This window comes from Orycteropus afer, unplaced genomic scaffold (genome assembly GCF_000298275.1).
Source record: "Orycteropus afer afer isolate SDZICR_OR568_19922 unplaced genomic scaffold, OryAfe1.0 scaffold00066, whole genome shotgun sequence".
Lineage (NCBI taxonomy): Eukaryota > Metazoa > Chordata > Mammalia > Tubulidentata > Orycteropodidae > Orycteropus > Orycteropus afer.
Genome location: NW_006921653.1, coordinates 7,448,800 through 7,468,167, shown reverse-complemented (window position 1 = coordinate 7,468,167; position 19,368 = coordinate 7,448,800). Strand labels below are relative to the sequence as shown.

General features: G+C 38.9%; 1 protein-coding gene across 1 annotated transcript in view; it reads left to right on the top strand.

Moving 5' to 3' along the window:
- CPA3 (carboxypeptidase A3) overlaps positions 1-8,399 on the top strand; it is a 42,698-nt gene extending 34,299 nt beyond the window's left edge. Inside the window, exon 11 of the mRNA XM_007940192.1 lies at positions 8,212-8,399. Within this exon, the coding sequence (XP_007938383.1) occupies positions 8,212-8,399 (188 nt within the window). The remainder of the gene's footprint in view (positions 1-8,211) is intronic.
- The last annotated feature ends 10,969 nt before the right edge of the window (positions 8,400-19,368 follow it).

The following is a 19,368-nucleotide window of genomic DNA, read 5'->3' as shown; positions in this document are numbered from 1 at the left end:
AAAAAAATTGGTGGACAGGGCAGGGCACCCAGGCTCTGTCTGAGCACACAGACTGTGATGGAGTTTCTGTGGGCCCAGAAGGTAGGTGGGAGTGGGGGATAGCCACACCTCCATTCACCAAGCAGGTGTGGGGTATAAGAGTAACAAGAGGAATGTCGCACCTTTTCAGTCTTTCAGGTCCCAAGTGTCCTTGGGGCTGCTAGAAAGCACAACGTGTTCTTAAGCCCCAGGAATCTGAGAGCATGCTGTCTCTTTAAATATCCAAAATAGTCAAGCCACTTTTAAACCTTCAAAATGGTGGTGCCCTCTGGACTGACAAAAGTCCACAGCTCAGCCTGCCCTTCTCTTCACCTTTTCCGTTTATTCCCCAGCCACCAGAGCAGTCCTCTGTGCAGTCCCTGGCTAGCAGAGCTGATTTTTAGGTTAATTCTTAGGTCCTACCACCAGTCAGGAATCTCCAAGCTGCCATCAGGATCGCTCAGGATTGCTGCCAGACTGCAGCTCCGTATGTCTCCTTTTTTGGTATTTTCATGCAAATTCTTCTGGTAGTTGGGGTTTAGTCCATTTCCATATCCTCCCCTTCAAGGCTCAGGGGTCCAAGATTATCTTCTGTGTCTGTGTTAATTGGTTTCCGTTTTCTTTGTTGAAAAAGGTCTGTGCAGTCTTTCTGCCTGGTCTGCCATCTTGCTGGAACTTGATATCCAACATTTCTGGGCATGAAAATTACTTTCTAATGTTTAAACATTTCATAGACCACCCCACTGTAACCAAACACACACCCATATGTCCATCATACTTTTACAATCTGTTTATGTGCATGTGGATGGATTTCCTGCAACAACTCTACCTGGTCACAGTTTATAAACCACTCTCTTAGTCCAACATAAAACATTACAGTTGGAACCAAAATCTACTTCTTCAACAACTACTATGGCATTTGAAAATGTAGTGTCTTAGTTTCCTAGGAATGCCTTAACAAGGTACCACAAAGTAAGTGACTTTAAAGAACAGCAATTTATTTTCTCACAGTCCTGGAGACTGGAAATCCAAATTCAGGGCACAGAATAGTGTTCTCTCTGTCCACTCTAGAAAAGATCTTACCTTGTCTTCTACAACTTCTGGTAGTCTCTGGCATTTCTTGGTATGCATTAGATGCATCTCCACATGGTATGTATCTTCTTCCTGTGTGTCTCTGTCTCCACATGGATTCTCTCCTTTTGTAAGACATCACTCTAGTCCAATAAAACCTCATTAACTTAAATAACAACAAAAGAAAAACACAATCACCAAACAATGTCACATTCATAGGTCCAGGTGTTAAGACTTCAAAATATCTTTTAGGGGGACAAAATTCAACCCATCATAGTCAGTCATCACATAAATTCCTAGAGCCTATTTTCAGAGGCTTCTCTGGTAGAACTGAAAAAGTAATTAAAAATAGGCCATCTCATTGCTAGAGAGAATTCATCAGCAATTGCCTATCAACTATTCTTCACTATTAAAGGCCAAAGAGAAAATACAGTGACATAATCAATCTCCAGTATCCAGTAGATCTTGCTGCAACATAGCTGTGCTGGGAATTCATTAAATATATGGTAGATTACAAGAAGTTTGAAAATAGATGATATACACTCAGCTAGATGAGTGAGCAAAAAGTGAACAAAGTAAAGAATAGGAGGACAGAGTGTAACACCGTTTTAAAATGGCAGCCTATTATATATACATATATATATATATATATACTGAAACTAGTAGGGACAGATAAGCCATCTATTATTCACTTATGATGTAGCAAGTCTTTTGAACAGGAAAAAAAGATATTCTTCATGGCAAAGTGCAAAGGGCCTCCAACAAGTACAAACTTTATAAACAACAACTAAAGCATGAAAAGATTATCATTATATATATATGTAAAATGTGAGCATACTAGAGCATGGAATCACATCACACTCAATGAGAAAGAATTTATGGACCACTTGCCTAATAGCTCAGCACTTAAGATCTTTGAGAGACAGGTGATAAGAGTTAAGGCACAATAATTGCTCTCACAGAAGTTTTATTCTAACTGAGAGCAGATGGCCAAATACAATGATAGCTCCATGCCATCACATGTCACTTTCAAAACACAAAGGCAAATGGAAGAGTAGGGTCAAGAGGAAATACTATTCTGTTCAACTGCATAGTAATATTTTTTTAATTTTTTATTTATATTAAAACTTTTTAAAGAAATTCAGATTTGAAAAGAACTGTCTCTTCCTTACAGGCCTGCAGTAGCTTGAAAAATGTTCAAAATTTCTACAGTGACTGCTTTAATAAAGCATCTGATTGAATATTAATCAAACATTCATGAAAAGCAGGGGGTAACAGTGGGGTTGACTAGATAAGAATAGAAAATAAAGGCACCCCACAATTAAAGTTTAATCATTCCAGTATCCTGATTGTCACTTAACAAGTATCAAACAAAAAAACAAACTTATTGCCATCGAGTGAGCCCTGACTCATAACGACCCCTCCCTGGGTTTCCAAGACAGTATTACTATGGAAGTAGATTGCCCAACCTTCCTTCTGAGGAGTGGCTAGAGGGTTTGAACCACCAGCCTCCTGGTTAGCAGTCAAATGACTTAGGCACTACGCTACCAGAGACCTCCCTATTATTAACAATCCCTTGTCATACCAAAAATGAGGAAAATCACAACTTAAAAGAGAAAAGGAAATCAAGAGAGGCCAACACTTCAATGACTTAGATACTGGAATCATCTGATGTTGATTTCAAAGTAGTCATCATAAATACGCTTCAACAAGCAAATTAAGATAGCCTTGAAGCAAATGAGAAAAACAGAAAATCTCATCAAAGAAATACAAGACATAAAAAGGAATCAAATGGATATCAAAGAACTGAAAAATACAATAACGAGAATCAAAGCTCACTAGAGGGGTTCAATAGCAAAGTGATATGATAAAGGAAAAATACAGTGAATATTAACTATAGAATAACAGAATTCACCCAATCTAAAGAGAGAGGCACAAGCAATACCCATGGAAGTAGCAGTCAAGAAATCAGAGCCATACTGCACTGGGCAAGTCAGCGCAAGTCAGCTGTAAAAGACCTCTTTAAAGTGTTAAGGAGCAAAGACATCACTTTGAAGATTAGCCACCAGGGAGCTCTGGTAGCATAGTGCCTAAGGCATTTGACTGCTAACCAGAAGGCTGGCAGTTCAAACCCACCAGCCACTCCTCAGAAGGAAGATTGAGCAATCTATTTCTGTAGAGATACTGCCTCGGAAACCCAAGGAAGGGTCACTATGAGTCAGAAATGACTTGACGGCACTTAGTTTGGTTTTTTGTTTGTTTAACCCAAGCTATGGTCTTTTCCATCACCTCCAATGTGTGTGAAAGGAGCACAATGAATAAGGAAGACCAAGGAAAAAAAAATCTGATGCCTTTGAATCATGGTGTTGGCAAAGAATACTGAAAATGCCATGGACTGCCAGAAGAATGCACAAATCTGTCCTGGACATGCAGCTGTAATGCTCCTTAGAAGTGAAAAATGGCCAGATTTTGTATCACCTACTTTGGTCATGTTGTCAGAAGGAACCAGCCCCTGGAGAAGGATATGATGCTTGATAAATTCTCTCAAAGCTCACTGCCGCTGAGTTGGATCCAACTCATAGCCACCCCTCCTTGGGTTTCTAAAGCAGTTATCACTACAGAAGTAGATTGCCCAATCTTCCTTCCAAGGAGTGGTTGGTGGGTTTGAACTGCCAGCCTTCTGGTTAGCAGTCAGATCCCTTAGGCACTACACCACCAGAGCTGCTAGGTAAATTAGAGGGTCAGCAGAAAAGGGGAAAAGCCTCAGCAAGATGGATTGACACAGCATCTTCAATGATAGGCTCAAGCATAGCAGAGATTGTGAGGGCACAGGAACAGGCAATGTTTTGTTTTGTTGTGCATGTTGTTGTTGTTGTTATGTGCCGTCGAGTCGGCCCCGACTCATAGCGACCCCTCCTTGGGTTTCCGAGGCAGTATCACTACGGAAGTAGGATTGCCCAACCTTCCTTCCGAGGAGTGGCTGGTGGGTTTGAACCGCCAGCCGTCTGGTTAGCAGGCAAGTGTCTTAGCCACTATGCTACCAGAGCTCCCTTGTTGTGCATAGGGTCACTATGAGTCAGAGCCAACTGGACAGCACTTAATAACAACAAAGAGATGAATCATACCAAAAAGAGAGAGAGAGAGAACAAGACTTCTGGGATCTGTAGCACAATAACAAACAACCTGATATTTATGTCATCAGAGGCTCAGAAGGAGAGGAAGAAAATAGTGGTGTTGAAAAATACCTGAATAAATAGTGGCTGGATTTTTCCCAAATTTTGCAAAAGACATAAACCAACAGATTCAAACAGGGTAAGTCCAAAGAAACTTACACTAAAACACATCATAATTACTCACAAACTGAAAAAGACAGAAACCTGGAAAAACAAGCAGATAGAAATAACCTACAGGGAAAAATCAATTCACATGACAGCAGATATTTTACCTGAAACCATGGAGGCCAAAAAGATGTGACACAATATTTTTCACATGCTCAAAGAAAAAAACTATCAACCTCAAATTCTGTATCAGACAAAAGTATCCTTTATCAATGAAAAGAAGTAAAATCATTCTCACTGGAAGGAAAACTAAGAGAATTTGTCACCATCAGACTTACCCAAAAATAATGATTAAAAGAATCTCTCCAAAAAAAAAAAAAAAAATGTGCCATTGAGTCAATTCCAGCTTATGAAGACCCCCTGTGTGTCAGAGTAGAACTGTGATCCATAGGGTTTTCTATAGCTGATTTTTTTGGAAATAGATCACCAGGCCTTTCTTCTGAGGCACTTCTGGTGGAATCAAACCTACAACCTTTTGTTTAGCAGCCGAGCATGTTAACAGTTTGCACTACTCAGGTACTCCAAAAAAGGCTTGGATCCAGGAAAAGAAAGAATAATTAATTGAGTAAAAATAATAACTACCTTTCTCAAAATGATTGAATCAAAAATTACAACACTATCTGATGTGATGCTAAATGTATGTAAAGAGTACTCAAGACATTTGTAATTAAAAAGTAGGAAGGGAAAAGAGACCTTGTGAAAGTAACATTTCCACATCTCACTGGAGTGTAAATGTTGATACCAAAAGATCATTGTAAGATACATTGTAATACCTATAGCAACCACTAAGAAAACTATGCAAATTGATTTACTCAAAAACATTATAAGGAAATCAAAATAGAATCTTAAAAAATGTTCATGTAACCCACAAGGAGGCAAGAAACAGAAACAAAGAAAGAGAAACAGGGGGAGCAAACAACAATCAAATAAAGTGAGAGGCTTATGTCATAATATAACAATAGTTTACCTAAATATACTAAATAAAAATATAGATTGGAAGAGTGGAAGAAAAAAAAAAAAGAAAGAAAGAACATGATCCAACAAGATATTGTCTATAAGAAACTCACCTGAAACACAGTAACCTAGATAGACTGAAAGTGAAAGGATAGAAAAAGATATACTATGCAAACACTAATCAAAATAAAAGTGGAATGGCTATATGGCTATATTAAATATCCTATAATATAGATTTCAGGGCAAAGAAACTTACTGAAGACAAAGAAGGGCATTAGATAATAATAAAAGGATCAATCCATCAAGAAGACATAATAATCCTAAATGTGTGTGCAACAAATTCACCAACAATGCTTCTACCAATAATTTCAAATGTATTTTCCCTAGCACCTTCCTGAAAGCTTTATTGTTAAACATATCAATTTGCCTTCTTTTTCCCAACATCAGCTCAACTCTTTTCAGATTTCCTATTTTTGTTAGTAATATGCTGATGTTTTTCCCAGCCACCCAGATTGACGCAATCATTTTTTATCAAATTCTATGACTCTTCCATTCTAGTGTTTCGTACAATGTTTCTAGTCTCAGTGAGGTGAACTTTCTCCTAGTCCAGGTTTTCATGTCACAATACCTCCTAATTTGTCTCTACTCTTTCCAATTCAGATTAACAGTCATAAACAACACTACAGTGGCTATTACTGCCTTTCAAACAAAATCTAATTTCCTAATCCTGATTTACCAGGTTTTCTGAGCTTTGCCCACAAACTCTCATTCTTTCCTTTGCTCCAATGCAACTGGATCTCATTTGTCCCTAAAAAATGTTTCTATGCTTTCCCATCCTTGTAATTCATTGCCTAGAATCCCACTTTTCTATCTCCACATGGAAAAAAATATTACCATTTCTTTAAGGACTTCTTCATATACCAACTCCATCATGAAGGTGGTGTTTGAACAAGTGCTGAGCATGAAATAATGTCCTCTTCACTAGGCGTAATATCTTTTTCCTTTAAATCTCCGTAAGATCTTTTCTTCTCCTATGGTACCCCACATAGGAGCCCTGGTAGCATAGTGCCTAAGGCACTTGACTGCTAACCATAAGGCTGGTGGTTCAAAACCACCAGTCATTCCTCAGAAGGAAGGTTGGGCAATCTACTTCCATAGTGATACTGCCTCAGAAACCCAAGGAGGGGTTTTTATGAGTCGGGTCCAACTCAACTGCACATAACAACAACAACATGGTACCCTACATAGTCTGTCCTGTCTCTATTGATGTGCAGCTTTGACTTCTCTTCCCCAAATGGTAAACTTCCAAGGATACCAATAGCACCTTCTTCATCTTTGTACCCTACACCATCTGCAGTGCCAAGTTAAGTACATTGTACATATTAAAGACTTAAAAAATATTCATTGAATAATTTAAAAATCAATCCTATCTCCCTATCTCTTCCCACTAAAATATTCCTTCTTTCTCGTCATCACAGCTTTGCATTCTTATACTCCAAACCAAAAATGTTAATATCAGTTAAACTCATTACTTGTCCTAGAACATAAATGATTTTATGTCAAAAAACTAACTTTTTCTATTGCATAAATAAAAATATACATAAATGAGTTTTATAGTATCTATGGGCATTTGTGTAAACCATATTTTATATATATATATATATATATATATATATATAACAAATGTACATATAGAGTGTCCATATGTATGTGTATTTAAGGAGCACACTGCCTAAGGCATTTGACTGCTAACCAGAAGGTTAGTGGTTCAAACCTACCAGCCACTCCATGGAACGAAGACAAGACAATCTACTTCTGTAAAGATTTCGAAATCCAATGGGGGTCACTATGACTTGGAATCAACTCAATGGCAGTTGTTGTTGTTATGTGCTGTTGAGTCATCTCTAAATCATAGCAACCCCATGTACAACAGAACAAAACACTGCCCAGTTCTATACCAGCCTCATGAGCTCTAGTATACCTGAGCCCATCGCTGCAGCCACCGTGTCAATCCATCTTGTTGAGGACCTTCCCCTTTCATTGACCCTCCACTTTACCAAGCATGACATCTTTCTCCAGAAAATGGTCCCTTCTGACAACATGAGCAAAGTAGGTCAGATGAAGTCTGGCCATTCCATCCAAGGCACATTCTGTCTGCACTTCCTCCAGGACAAATCTGTTAGTTCTTTTAGCAGTCCACTGTACTTTCAGCATTCTTTGCCAACGTTACAACTCAAAAGCATCAACTCTTCTTCAGTCTTCCTTATTCATTGTCCAGCTCTCACATGCATATGAGGTGACTGGAAATGGCCTGAAAATTTTGGATAAGGGTTAAATGTCTCCTTAAAAAACTGATTTAACATTTCTTGGTCTTTTAACTATAAAAGAGTTTATCCCAATTACATGAATAACAAAAGATTTGAACTATAGAAAAGAGGCAGTTTTTATATAGCTTCTATATATAGTTTTCCCTGGTGAATTCTCTGTGACCAGTGGCTCCTCCACACTTAGTTTCCTCTGCTACTTGTATTCACTCATCCCACCTACTCCTGCAACAATGTGTACCCAGAGAATATAAACTCAATTTAGTACCAACCCAAGTTATATGTAATTTAAAGGATGCAGCACATATTTCAAATGGATGGTGGATTTCAATGCCAGGATTGTTTTGTACTTGACACTCTATTATTTAGACCACTACTCCTATTCATGACTGCAATTGACTGTATGTGGAATATTTTCTATCACTAATTTTATACCAGTGAATTTCCATGTTGCGATAATACTAGTATTTTACTCTGAATCAATATTTATTGCTTATGTTTTACAGACCCGACAACAGGATCTTCTTTAGACTGGGCATACGATCTGGGCATCAAACATACATTTGCCTTTGAGCTCCGAGATAAAGGCAGATTTGGTTTTCTCCTTCCAGAGTCTCGGATAAAGTCAACCTGTAAAGAGACCATGCTAGCTGTCAAATTTATTGCCAAGTATATCCTCAAGCATACTTCATAAAGAATTATCCTCAATTTGGAATAAGTCAATTAAGCCATTTCTGTGCCTTTCAGTACCTTTCAAAGTCACTTGTCAACTAGCCCTGGATGTAGCTTTCCCAGCACATGAATAAGTCCTCCTCTGGCTCACCTAAGTACTGTGTTAGTCTGTTTGCTTTTCTTTGCATTTAGTAGAGCCTTAACAAAGTAGCTTTAAATAAAAGCTTTTAGCTGCCTTTTCTTGCTCCAAATAAAGTTTGAACCCAACAGATAGTAAAATTTTGAGTATTTTTGAAAGTTGATACGCAGTAGGGCTCAGGGAGGAAATGAGAATCTTCAGTTTCTCCAGAATCAGATTATGAACATGTAGCTTCATCATTTTGTGTGCTAATATAATAAAAATAAAATGCATTCAAAGTTTTAAAAATGGATCTTCTGTTTTTGAGAAATTATATTCTCTGCATTTCTCTATTAGTATTAATAACCAAGCATTTAATGACTTTCATTTAATCTATTAATAAGAAAGAGTAACTTCCATTTTAAAAAAATGTAATTTCTAAATATATTTATCTCTATGTTAATAGAAGTAGACATTGTTTATATCTTCATAATAGCAAAAGGATGTTATATCAGGAAATAACGAGGTTCATATACAAATGAATTTCAGTGCTTAAACAACCAATCCAGTTCTCACCAGCATAATGTACATTAAATGCAAAATAATTGAATGTAACCTACCATAATCAGAGGAAACTACCTGTCAAAACATTTCTTGATTGTTACAGACATAGCTAAGGCAGTCTTGTCAGCTGTGACCCCTACCCTCCCAACAGATAGAAAGGAAGCCTGGAAACGTATATATACAAGAGAGAAAGTCATGTCAGCCAAGGGCATCAAGTACAACTTGTTACCTTTACACTGTCTAAAATCCCATTGTTCAAGATGATGTTACAAAATACCACATATTCCCCAACTCAGCCCCTCAATCCTTAATGATATGATAATAGCAGCATATACTTTCCCAAAATACTGAACACAAATGCCCACCCCAACTATGACCAGAATTTGAGAGGAAAGTAGAGAGTCCCTTGAATTTCCACACACTTATTTCTCAGAACACACTGCATATAATTTTTGAGGATTCTGAAAGATACTGAGAAACCAAGTCAGCAAATACCTGGGGACATTTATGAAACCTTTAGACACTTACTAAAGAAAGGATGCCATCAAATGCACAAGGTGATGACATTTCTGATAGTCTTGAGATAGGTAAAAATTTCCCATCCAAAACTTTCTAGGGAAAACCAATATAAGCTAACAAAGTGCTTTCCAACTAGAGGAGAGTATCCGGGTTCAAACCCAAGAGACAAAATGCCTCAGAATAATTTTAAGCAGAGGGACCAAAAAACTGACCCAGAGTCACTCTAAAAGATATTGAGTTTATTGGAGGATCTTAGGGAAAAGCAGGGCCAGCAACCAGAACAGGTAAGGAAGGCGGGGGACAGCCCCCAGGCAGCAGGGAGCAGCGGCAGGCAGGGCCAGCATGAACAGGTAAGGGGAATCCCAGGATGTGAACAAAGTGGTTGGAACAGCTAAGGAGACAAACTTGTCAGTCAGTTTGTCATACTGTGGTGGCTTGCATGTTGCTGTGAGGCTGGAGGTTGTGCCAGCAGGTTGTGCCAATAGGCATGCCCATGGTGGACTGATTTCAGTGCAGTTTCCAGACTGAGACAGACTCAGAAGAAGGAAGAGACCATCCACCCCCTTCTCAAAAAATTGGCCAGTGAAAACCTCATGAATAGTAGTGAAACACTGTCTGATACATTACTGGGAAATTTTATGAATAGCCCTGAAACATTGTCCAATATAGTGCCAGAAGATGAGCCCCTCAAATCAGAAGGCACTCAAAATATGACTGGGAAAGAGCTGACGCCTCAAAGTAGAGTCGACCTTCTGATGTGGTTAGAGTAAAGCTTTTAGGACCTCCATTTGCTGATGTGGCATGACTCAAAATGAGAAGAAATAGCTGCAAACAGCCATTAATAATCAGAAAATATGATTTATAAAGTATGGATCTAGGAAAACTGGAAGTTGTCAAAAATGAAATGGAATGCATAAAGATTGATATCCTAGGCATTAGTAAGCTGAAGTGGACCAGTTTTGGCCATTTTAAATCAGATAACCATATGATCTACTATGCCAGAATGACAAATTGAAGAGGAATGGTGTGGCATTCATCATCACAAAGAACGTTTGAAGAAATATACTGAAGTACAATGCAGTCAGTGATAGAATAATATTCATACACCTACAAGGAAAGCCAGTTAATACTACTATTATTCAAATTTACACACCAACCACCAAAGCCAAGGATGAGGAAATTGAAGATTTGTATCAACTTCTGCAGTCTGAAATTGACAAACATGCAATCAAGATGTGCTGATTATCACTGGTGATTGGAATGCAAAAGTTGAATACAAAGAAGAATCATTGGTAGCTGGAAAATTTGTCCTTGGAGATAGAAATAATGCTGGAGACCACATGATAGAATTTTACAAGACCAACAACTTATTCATTGCAAATATCTTTTTTCAACAACACAAACAGCAGCTATACCCATGGACTTCACCAGATGGAGTACCCAGGAATCAGATTGACCACATCTGTGGCAAGAGGTGATGGAGAAGCTCCATACCTTCAGCCAAAACAAGGCCAGGAGTTGATTGTGGAACAGACCATCAACTGCTCATTTGCAAGTTCAAGTTGAAGCTGAAGACAATTAAAAACAAGTCCATGAGAGCCAAAATATGACCTTGATTATATCCTACCTGGATTTAGAGACCATTTAAAGAATAGATTTGATACATTGAACACCAGTGACTGAAAACCAGAGGAATTGTGGGATGACATGAAAAACATAATCCATGAAGAAAGCAAAAGGTCACTAAAAAGATAGGAAAGGAAGAAAGGACCAAAAGAGATGTCAGAAGGGACTCTGAAACTTGCCCTTGAATGGAGATTAGCTAAAGCAAAGGGAAGAAATGGCAAGATAAAAGAGCTAAATAGAAGATTTCAAAGAGCAGCTTAAGAAGACAAATTCAATTATTATAAGGAAATGTGCAAAGACATGGAGTTGGAAAGCTAAAAGGGAAGAACACACTCGCCATTTCTCAAGCTGAAAGAACTGAAGAGGAAATTTAAGCCTCGATTTGTAATACTGAAAGATTTCATGGGTGAAATACTGAATGATGCAGGAAACACCAAAAGAAGATGGAAGGAATACACAGAGTAACTGTACCAAAAAGAACTGGTCGATGTTCATCCATCTCAGGAGTGGCATATGATCAGAACTAATGGTATGGAAGGAAGAAGTCAAAGCTGCACTGAGGAAAGTGGTAAAAAACAAGGCTCCAGGAATTGAGCAGAAACCCATTAAGATGTTTCAACAAACAGATGCCATAATAGAGGCACTCACTCAAGAATGACAGGAGATTTGGAAGACAACTACCTGGCCAACTGACTGGAAAAGATCCATATTTGTACCCATTCCAAAGAAAAGTGATCCCACAGAATGCGGAAATTATTAAACAATAACATTAATATCCCACACAAGTAAAATCTTACTGAAGACAATTCAAAAATGGTTGTAGCAGTATTGACAGAGAACTTCCAAAAATGCAAGTTGGATTCAGAAGAGGATATGGAATGAGGGATATCATTGCTGATGTCAGATGGATCTTGACTGAGAGCAAAGAATACCAGAAAGATGTTTACTTCTGTTTTCTTGACTATGCAAAAGCATTCGATTGTGTGGATCATAATGAATTATGGATAACATTGAGAATGGGAATTCTAGAACACTTAATTGTGCTTATGAGGAACTTTTACATAGACTAGAAGGCTGCCATTTGAACAGAACAAGGGGACACTGTATGGTTTAAAATCAAGAAGGGAGTGCATCAGGATTGTATCCTTTCACCATACTTATTCAATCTGTATACTGAGCAAATAATCCAAGAAGCTGGACTATATGAAGAACAACGTGGCATCAAGATTGGAGGAAGACTCATTAACAACCTACATTATGCAGATGACACAACTTTGCTAGCTAAAAGTGAGGATGACTTGAAACACTGATGAAGACTGAAGACTACAGTCTGCAGTATGGATTACATCTCAATATAAAGAGAACAAATTCCTCATAACAAGATCAATAAGCAGCATCATGATAAATGAAGAAATGATTACAGTTGTCAAAGACTTCATATTACTTGGTTCTATAATCAACACCAGGAGCTCTGGTATTGTAGTGCCTAAGGCACTTGACTGCTAGCCAGAAGGCTGGTGGTTCAAACCCACCAGCCACTCCTCGGAAGGAAGGTTGGAAAATCTACTTCCATAGTGATATCGCCTCAGAAACCCAAGAAGGGGTCGCTATGAGTCAAGTCCGACCTGATGGCACATAACAACAACAACAACAATCAACACCAATGGAAGCAGCAGTCAAGATACCAGATGTCATATAGCATTGGGCAAATCTGCTGCATAGGACCTCTTTCAGGTCCTGAAGAGCAAAGATGTTTCCTTGAAGACTAAGGTGCACTTGACACAAGCCATGGTATTTTCAATCACCTCATATGCATGTGAGAGCTGGACAATAAAAAAGGAAGACCTTAGAAGAGTCAATGCTTTTGAGGTGTGGTGCTGGCAAAGAATGCTGAAAGTACTGTGGACTGCTAAAAGAACTAACAAATCTGTCCTGGAAGAAGTGCAGCCAGAATGCTCCTTGGAAACAAGAATGACCAAACTTCATCCACCTACTTTGGTCATGTTGTAAGAAGGGACAATTCCCTGGAGAAGGATATCATGCTTGGCAAAGAGGAGGGGCAACAAAAAAGGGGAAGGCCCTTCACAAGATGGATTGACACAGTGGCTGCAATGATGGGCTCAGGTATACCAAGGATCATGGGACTGGCGCAGGACTGGGCAGTGTTTCATTCTGCTGTGTGTGAGATCGCTATGCATTGAAGACAACTGACAACACCAACAACATGGAAAAGCAGTGTTCCATCCTGCTGGTTTCAAAGGCCAGCTGGCTTCAAAGAAGGTCCACATTCTCCCCTTATACAGTAATAGAACAATCACAAGGGGGGCTTTGTTGACAAGCTGGACTAGTCTGGCTGGTGTCCCATGCAGGTGGTCAGATCCCCTCTGGAAGTACTGCAAGATGTTCCTGCTAGCAATAAACATCTAGTTGTTGATGGTCACAAGTAGATGTTCCTTCCTGATAAAGTGCTGGCAGCTACAAGCTCAGCTGTCCCAGGATTATAAAGTTTAGGATAGCAGAACAAGAGTTCTGGGGGTACTTGAAGGCTTATACCATACAAGGACAAGGTGACAGAGTCAAGAAAGTAAAAGAGAAAACATTGTGGTTAGGATATTAAATCATTTCTTATGAAAAATATAACTATACCTAAATATTTAATACTCCAAACTGGCTCAGAACATGGGAATATAAATTTTGTTCCATTAAGCATGACAAGAGAATTTTATATTCATTCTCACTTACTTTATGAACTGAGAAGAGGTTGAAATAAATTCTAACCCTAAACTTCACATAAATATCTTTGTCTCCATTGGATCTTTAGGGGAAGGAGGTGAGGGGGAAAATCCCAATTGTTTACTGTACTTTGTCCATTCAAAATTAAGTTTACAAAAGATACAAGTTTCCCACACTATTTTATTTGGCCTATTACCTAGTTTCTTTTCTCAACTGAGGAAAGAAATTTGAATGGCTAAAAAATGAAACATTCTAAAGAGGTCAATTATCCTGATTGCACAATTTCTCCCTCCCTCCATCCCTCCCTCTCTCTCTCTCTCTCTCTCTCTCTCTCTCTAAATTGTGATTTCAGTGAAAATTTACAGAGCAAATTCATTTTCCATACAACAGTTCATACACATTTTGTTTCACGGCATTGACTGCAATCCCCATAATGTAACACAGCTCTCTTCCCACTTCCTCCCTGTGATTACCTTTTCCCTCTGTCCTCCTTTCCTATGCATTCCTGCCCTCTGAGCTATCTCCCTGTGCAAATACTACCCTTCTGATCTCATGGTTGACTGTCTAAGAAGTGTACATACCTGGTGGAAATATTCACCTTATATGCCTGTTGTTTGGCTGTAAGCCATAAGAATGAGTTTAATTCCAGGCCCAAAGAGTGAGGGGGCCATAGTCTCAGGGGTATCACCAGTCTCTGTTAAACCAGTAACCAAAAACCAAACCAAACTCACTGCCATCGAGTTGGATCAGACCCACAGCGAACCCTCCTTGAGCTTCCGAGGCAGTATCACTACAGAAGTAGATTGCCCCATCTTGCTTCCTAGGAGTGGCTGGTGGCTTTGAACTTCCTGGTCTTTTTTATGATTTTGAGTTTTGTTCCATGTTTTTCTCCCATTCTATGCAGGAAGTCCTTTACTGGTCCCTTTCCAAGTGGTTGATGGTGGTAGCCAGGCACCATCTAGTTCTTCTGGTCTCAGGGTCATGTAGGCTGAGGTTTGCATGGTCCACCAGTCCCTTGGACTAATTGTTTCCAAGCATCTTTGGTTTTCTTCATTCTTTTCTTGGGACAAGAAAAGACCAGCTGTTGCATCTAGATGGCTGCTTGCAAGCTTTTAGATTCCATTCACTACTCACCAAAATAGATGTAGAACAATGTTTTTGTGTCGTATATTATTGATTGCATAGTGTTTGAATGACATTAGGGTATTTTGCTTCTTGATTTTAAATGAATTATTAAAAGAGCTGTGGAAAAAAGTGTACATTAAAGTTTTTAAAAAATCCTTCATTTTTTGTATGAGAATGTTTTAGTAGTCAGTGCTATGGTTCTCCCTTGTCATATCTCATTAATCAGTAAAAAGATGGTACCCATGGCCAGGTGCAAAGGGTTTCAGTGTGACTGAAAACCAAGCAGAGAGTCCACTGGTGCTGCAAGAGGGTGGGCCTGGGGAGGTACCCCTGAAGTGGATCACCGATCAGGCTTGGGGCACCTTAGTGGCACTGAGGGCCCCGCACTTGACTTTGTCAGTAATATTGGGACCACAGGGTACCAGCAGGCAGTTATCTGGCTCTAGTGCCACTGAAACTGAGCAGATCTTTGAAGTCATGGGTGGGTGGACCAAGAGAGGAACTCCCGCAGTGGATCGCGGTCTGGGCCAGTGCCACAGGCGGGTGGGCCCATAGAGGAACTCCCACAGTGGATCGTGGAGTCAGGAAGTTGTCTTGCATCAGGTTTTGGCATGGAGGGGCCTCGGGAGTGGGGTTATTGCACGTGTCTGAGGCTGGCAACCTAACAACTAGAGTCTTTGCTGAAATTGAGCTGCAGGCCTGTACAATGTCATCATTAACAGCCCACTCAAAGCCCTAGAAACTGCCCCAGAAACAGGGAGTTTTCCTTCTTCCTCTTTCCACTATCACCTTCTCTGCCAATAACTTCATTCGTCCAATAGAAGAAACCACATTCAGCCACCATAATACCTCCTGGTTTGAATTCTAAATCCTCTTTACAACAAAGAGAAACCCATATCCATGTTCCACACAGTAATTCCACCATCACAAAGAAAACTGCAGAGCAACCCAGCATACCTGAGTTAATAACTAAAGAAATAAAATATACCAGCTTCACCTTTTCAAATATTAAATCATAAAACCAAGACAAATCGATACATAACCAATAGCTAAAGATAACCTCAAAATGTCTAGGAAACAACAGGCAACCTCAAATCAAACAAAAAAAAAAAAATAGGACAAAGCATTAGAAGCAAAAGCACAAACAATGGTCTCATTAAATATGGAGGAAGATGAGGCAATAGAAATATCTGAGAAGGAATTTAGAAAATATGTTTATAGAGCTTCACAAGAGCCTAAGGAAACTCCAAACAGAAGCAAGAAGAACACAGACAGTTCCCTGGAAGAACTCAGGAAAATCATTCAAGAACAAAATAACAAGATTAATGAACAATCAGAATTCATACAAAAACAGGAGGTAGAAATCCAAAATATGAATACCAAAATTACAGAATTACACAATACAATAGAAGCACAAAAGCACAGGTTAGAATTGGTTGAAGAATGCATATCCCAACAAGAAGACAAATCCCTGGACACCAGCCTGTATGAAGAAAAATCAGAGCAAAGATTTAAGAGAAATGAAGAGAACCTAAAAATTATAGGGGATGACATGAAAAAAAAACAAAAACATAACACTCATTGGAATTCCAGAACAAGAAGAGGCAAAAAAAAAAAAACACCAAGAAAATTGTGGAAAACCTGCTAACAGAAAACATCCCCCATATCATGAAGGAAGAAAAGATGTAGAACCCCACACAAGAGAGATCCCAAGAGAAAAATGTTGAGGCATATTATAATCAAACCTCCAAAACAGAAGACAAAGAAAAACTTTTGAGAGCTGCCTGAGACAAAAGAAATATTATTCCTAATAATCAAACAGGATGAGCTCTGATTAATCAGCAGAAACCATGCAGGCAAGAAGACAATGGTGCAAATATATAAAACACTGAAGGAAAAGAACTTTCAACCAAGAATCCTATATCCAGCCAAATTATCCATCAAATATGAGGGTGAAATCAAGGCATTCTCAGACAAAGAGAAATTAAGGGATTTTGTGAAAACCAGACCAAACTTACAAGAAATACTTAAGGACGTCTTTCCAATAGAGAACACACAACAGAGATCGACAAAATCAGGATACGTGGCATCAAGAGTAAAACCAAGTCAGAAATAGAAACTCAAAATAAGACCATAAAACATTATACACTAAAAACCAAGGAAGTCAATCAGCACATGACAACAGCAACTAACCTGTTAGAGGGAGTAAAATTTCTAGGTACAAACTTCCAAATGAACAGGGAAACAGGACAATGTCTTAACAGAATGCACCATTCTAAAAATGTAGAGACAAGAATGTACTCCAAGGTAATCACAGAGAAAATTAACAATCCCCCTAGGCAAATCCAGAAGGAAGGAAAACATATGGGTTTAATAAGCACACAAAACCAACAATAAAGAAGAAAACAGAGGAAGCATTAGGCAACAAACTGAACTCAGCACAGAAAAGTATATGGACCAGGGAAACACCAACAACATGACAAAAAAACCTAATAGAAAGACAGCAATCAATTCATACCTATCACTAATTACACTCAGTTTGAATGGACTAAATGCACCTATCAAGAGAAAGAAAGTGGCAAACTGAATAAGAAAAGAAGACATATCGATACGCTGCCTACAAAAGACCCACCTTAGACACAAAGATAAAAACAAATTAAGAGTTAAGGGATGAAAAAATATATATACCAAGGTAATGGTAACCAAAAAAGAGCAGGAGTGTGATATTAATTTGTGATAGAATTGACATTAAGGTGAAAAACATCATAAGAGACAAAGAAGAACATTATATAATGCTGGAAGGGTCAATTGACAAAGAATATGTTACAATAATAAATATTTATGCACCCAATGAAAGTGCTCCAAAATACGTTGTGTTAGACTGGGTTCTCTAGAAAAACAAAACTAGTAAACCTTAGAGAGAGAGAGAAAGAGAAATTTATCTTAGGGAAATGGCTCACACACTATATTAGAGGCTGGCAAGTCCCAAGTTCTTGGATCAAATGTCAAGCTGGAGGCTTTTCCTGACTCACGCAGCTGCAGGGGCTGAGGAGCTCAAGGTTGGCAGGCAGTATACTGGCTGTTGACTCCAACAAATGACGAATCCAAGATCTCCAGGCTGAATGATGGATTGTTTGCTCATGAACAGTTGTAGGCAGAATCCTCATCCACCGAAGAATGTCTCTTTTCCCAGGATTCCCATAAATATACTGGAAGCAGGCCACACCCCTAGGGAAATGACCTTTCAAAGGATTGGCTACTCAAAACATATACAACTGATCCCATCACTGGAACAACCCATATCACAATTGCTTAAACCACACAGAATTGTGATCCAGGTTCGTTGATACACAGCTCCAACTATCACAATCCACCCTTGTCAACCTGGCAGTTATACACATCTTCTTAACCATATATAATTTCTAAATAAGGACAATTATAAAGTCATATTTGTGAAAGCATGATACACTAACACATGTACAACCAAAATGCATTAACCTTATTTACATTTCACAGTTCATAACAAAGGAAACAAAAATATTTGATGCATATATACAATGAAGAAATATAACAATCACAGTCCTCATTTCTGCAACTAGTTACATGGTCATAGCTGATATTCAGAACTACCTTCTTCCACCACCCATTCTGTATTTCCCTTGCCTTCAACAAGCACCTCAGCTGGTCATGGTTCTTTGCCTGGTGGGGTGACCCAAACCTTGATTCCTGAAGGGTCTGGGCCATTAGCAGTCATATCAGAATTGGGTTGCTGTAATTTTCCATTGACTTTAATCACAGGGCATGATAGTACAAGAGATTTTCTAAAGAATCTCCTGTATTCCAGACATATTCTTCTTTACCTCCACTATAATGTCAATCCAATTTCCCCCTGGTAATCAGGATCTATCACACCAGATAGTACAGTAATGTACTTCTTTGTCTGTTGATCCAGAGGCATGAGGAAGCCAAAATAGCCTGATAGCATTCTTAATTTCCAGTTCAATGAAATCAGTATTTTGTCTCCAGGTAGCAGTGTTCCTCCCTTTGGGACTAAGATCTCCAGACCTGCAAAGCATAGGGTTGCAAAGATAGGAAGCAAAAATGTTTTGAGTGGGTCACTAGGGGTAACAGTGAGTGGTACCACTCCCCTTTCCATCCCTTGGTTCCTGGACCTGTGAATGCTAGCTATTGGAGAAACCAAACCACATATTGGACACTGGTTTAGAGCATACTCAGCCTCCTGGAGAACATTGCCTCAGCCCTTCAAGGTATTGCAACCTAGCTGGCACCATAATTGTGTTTTCTG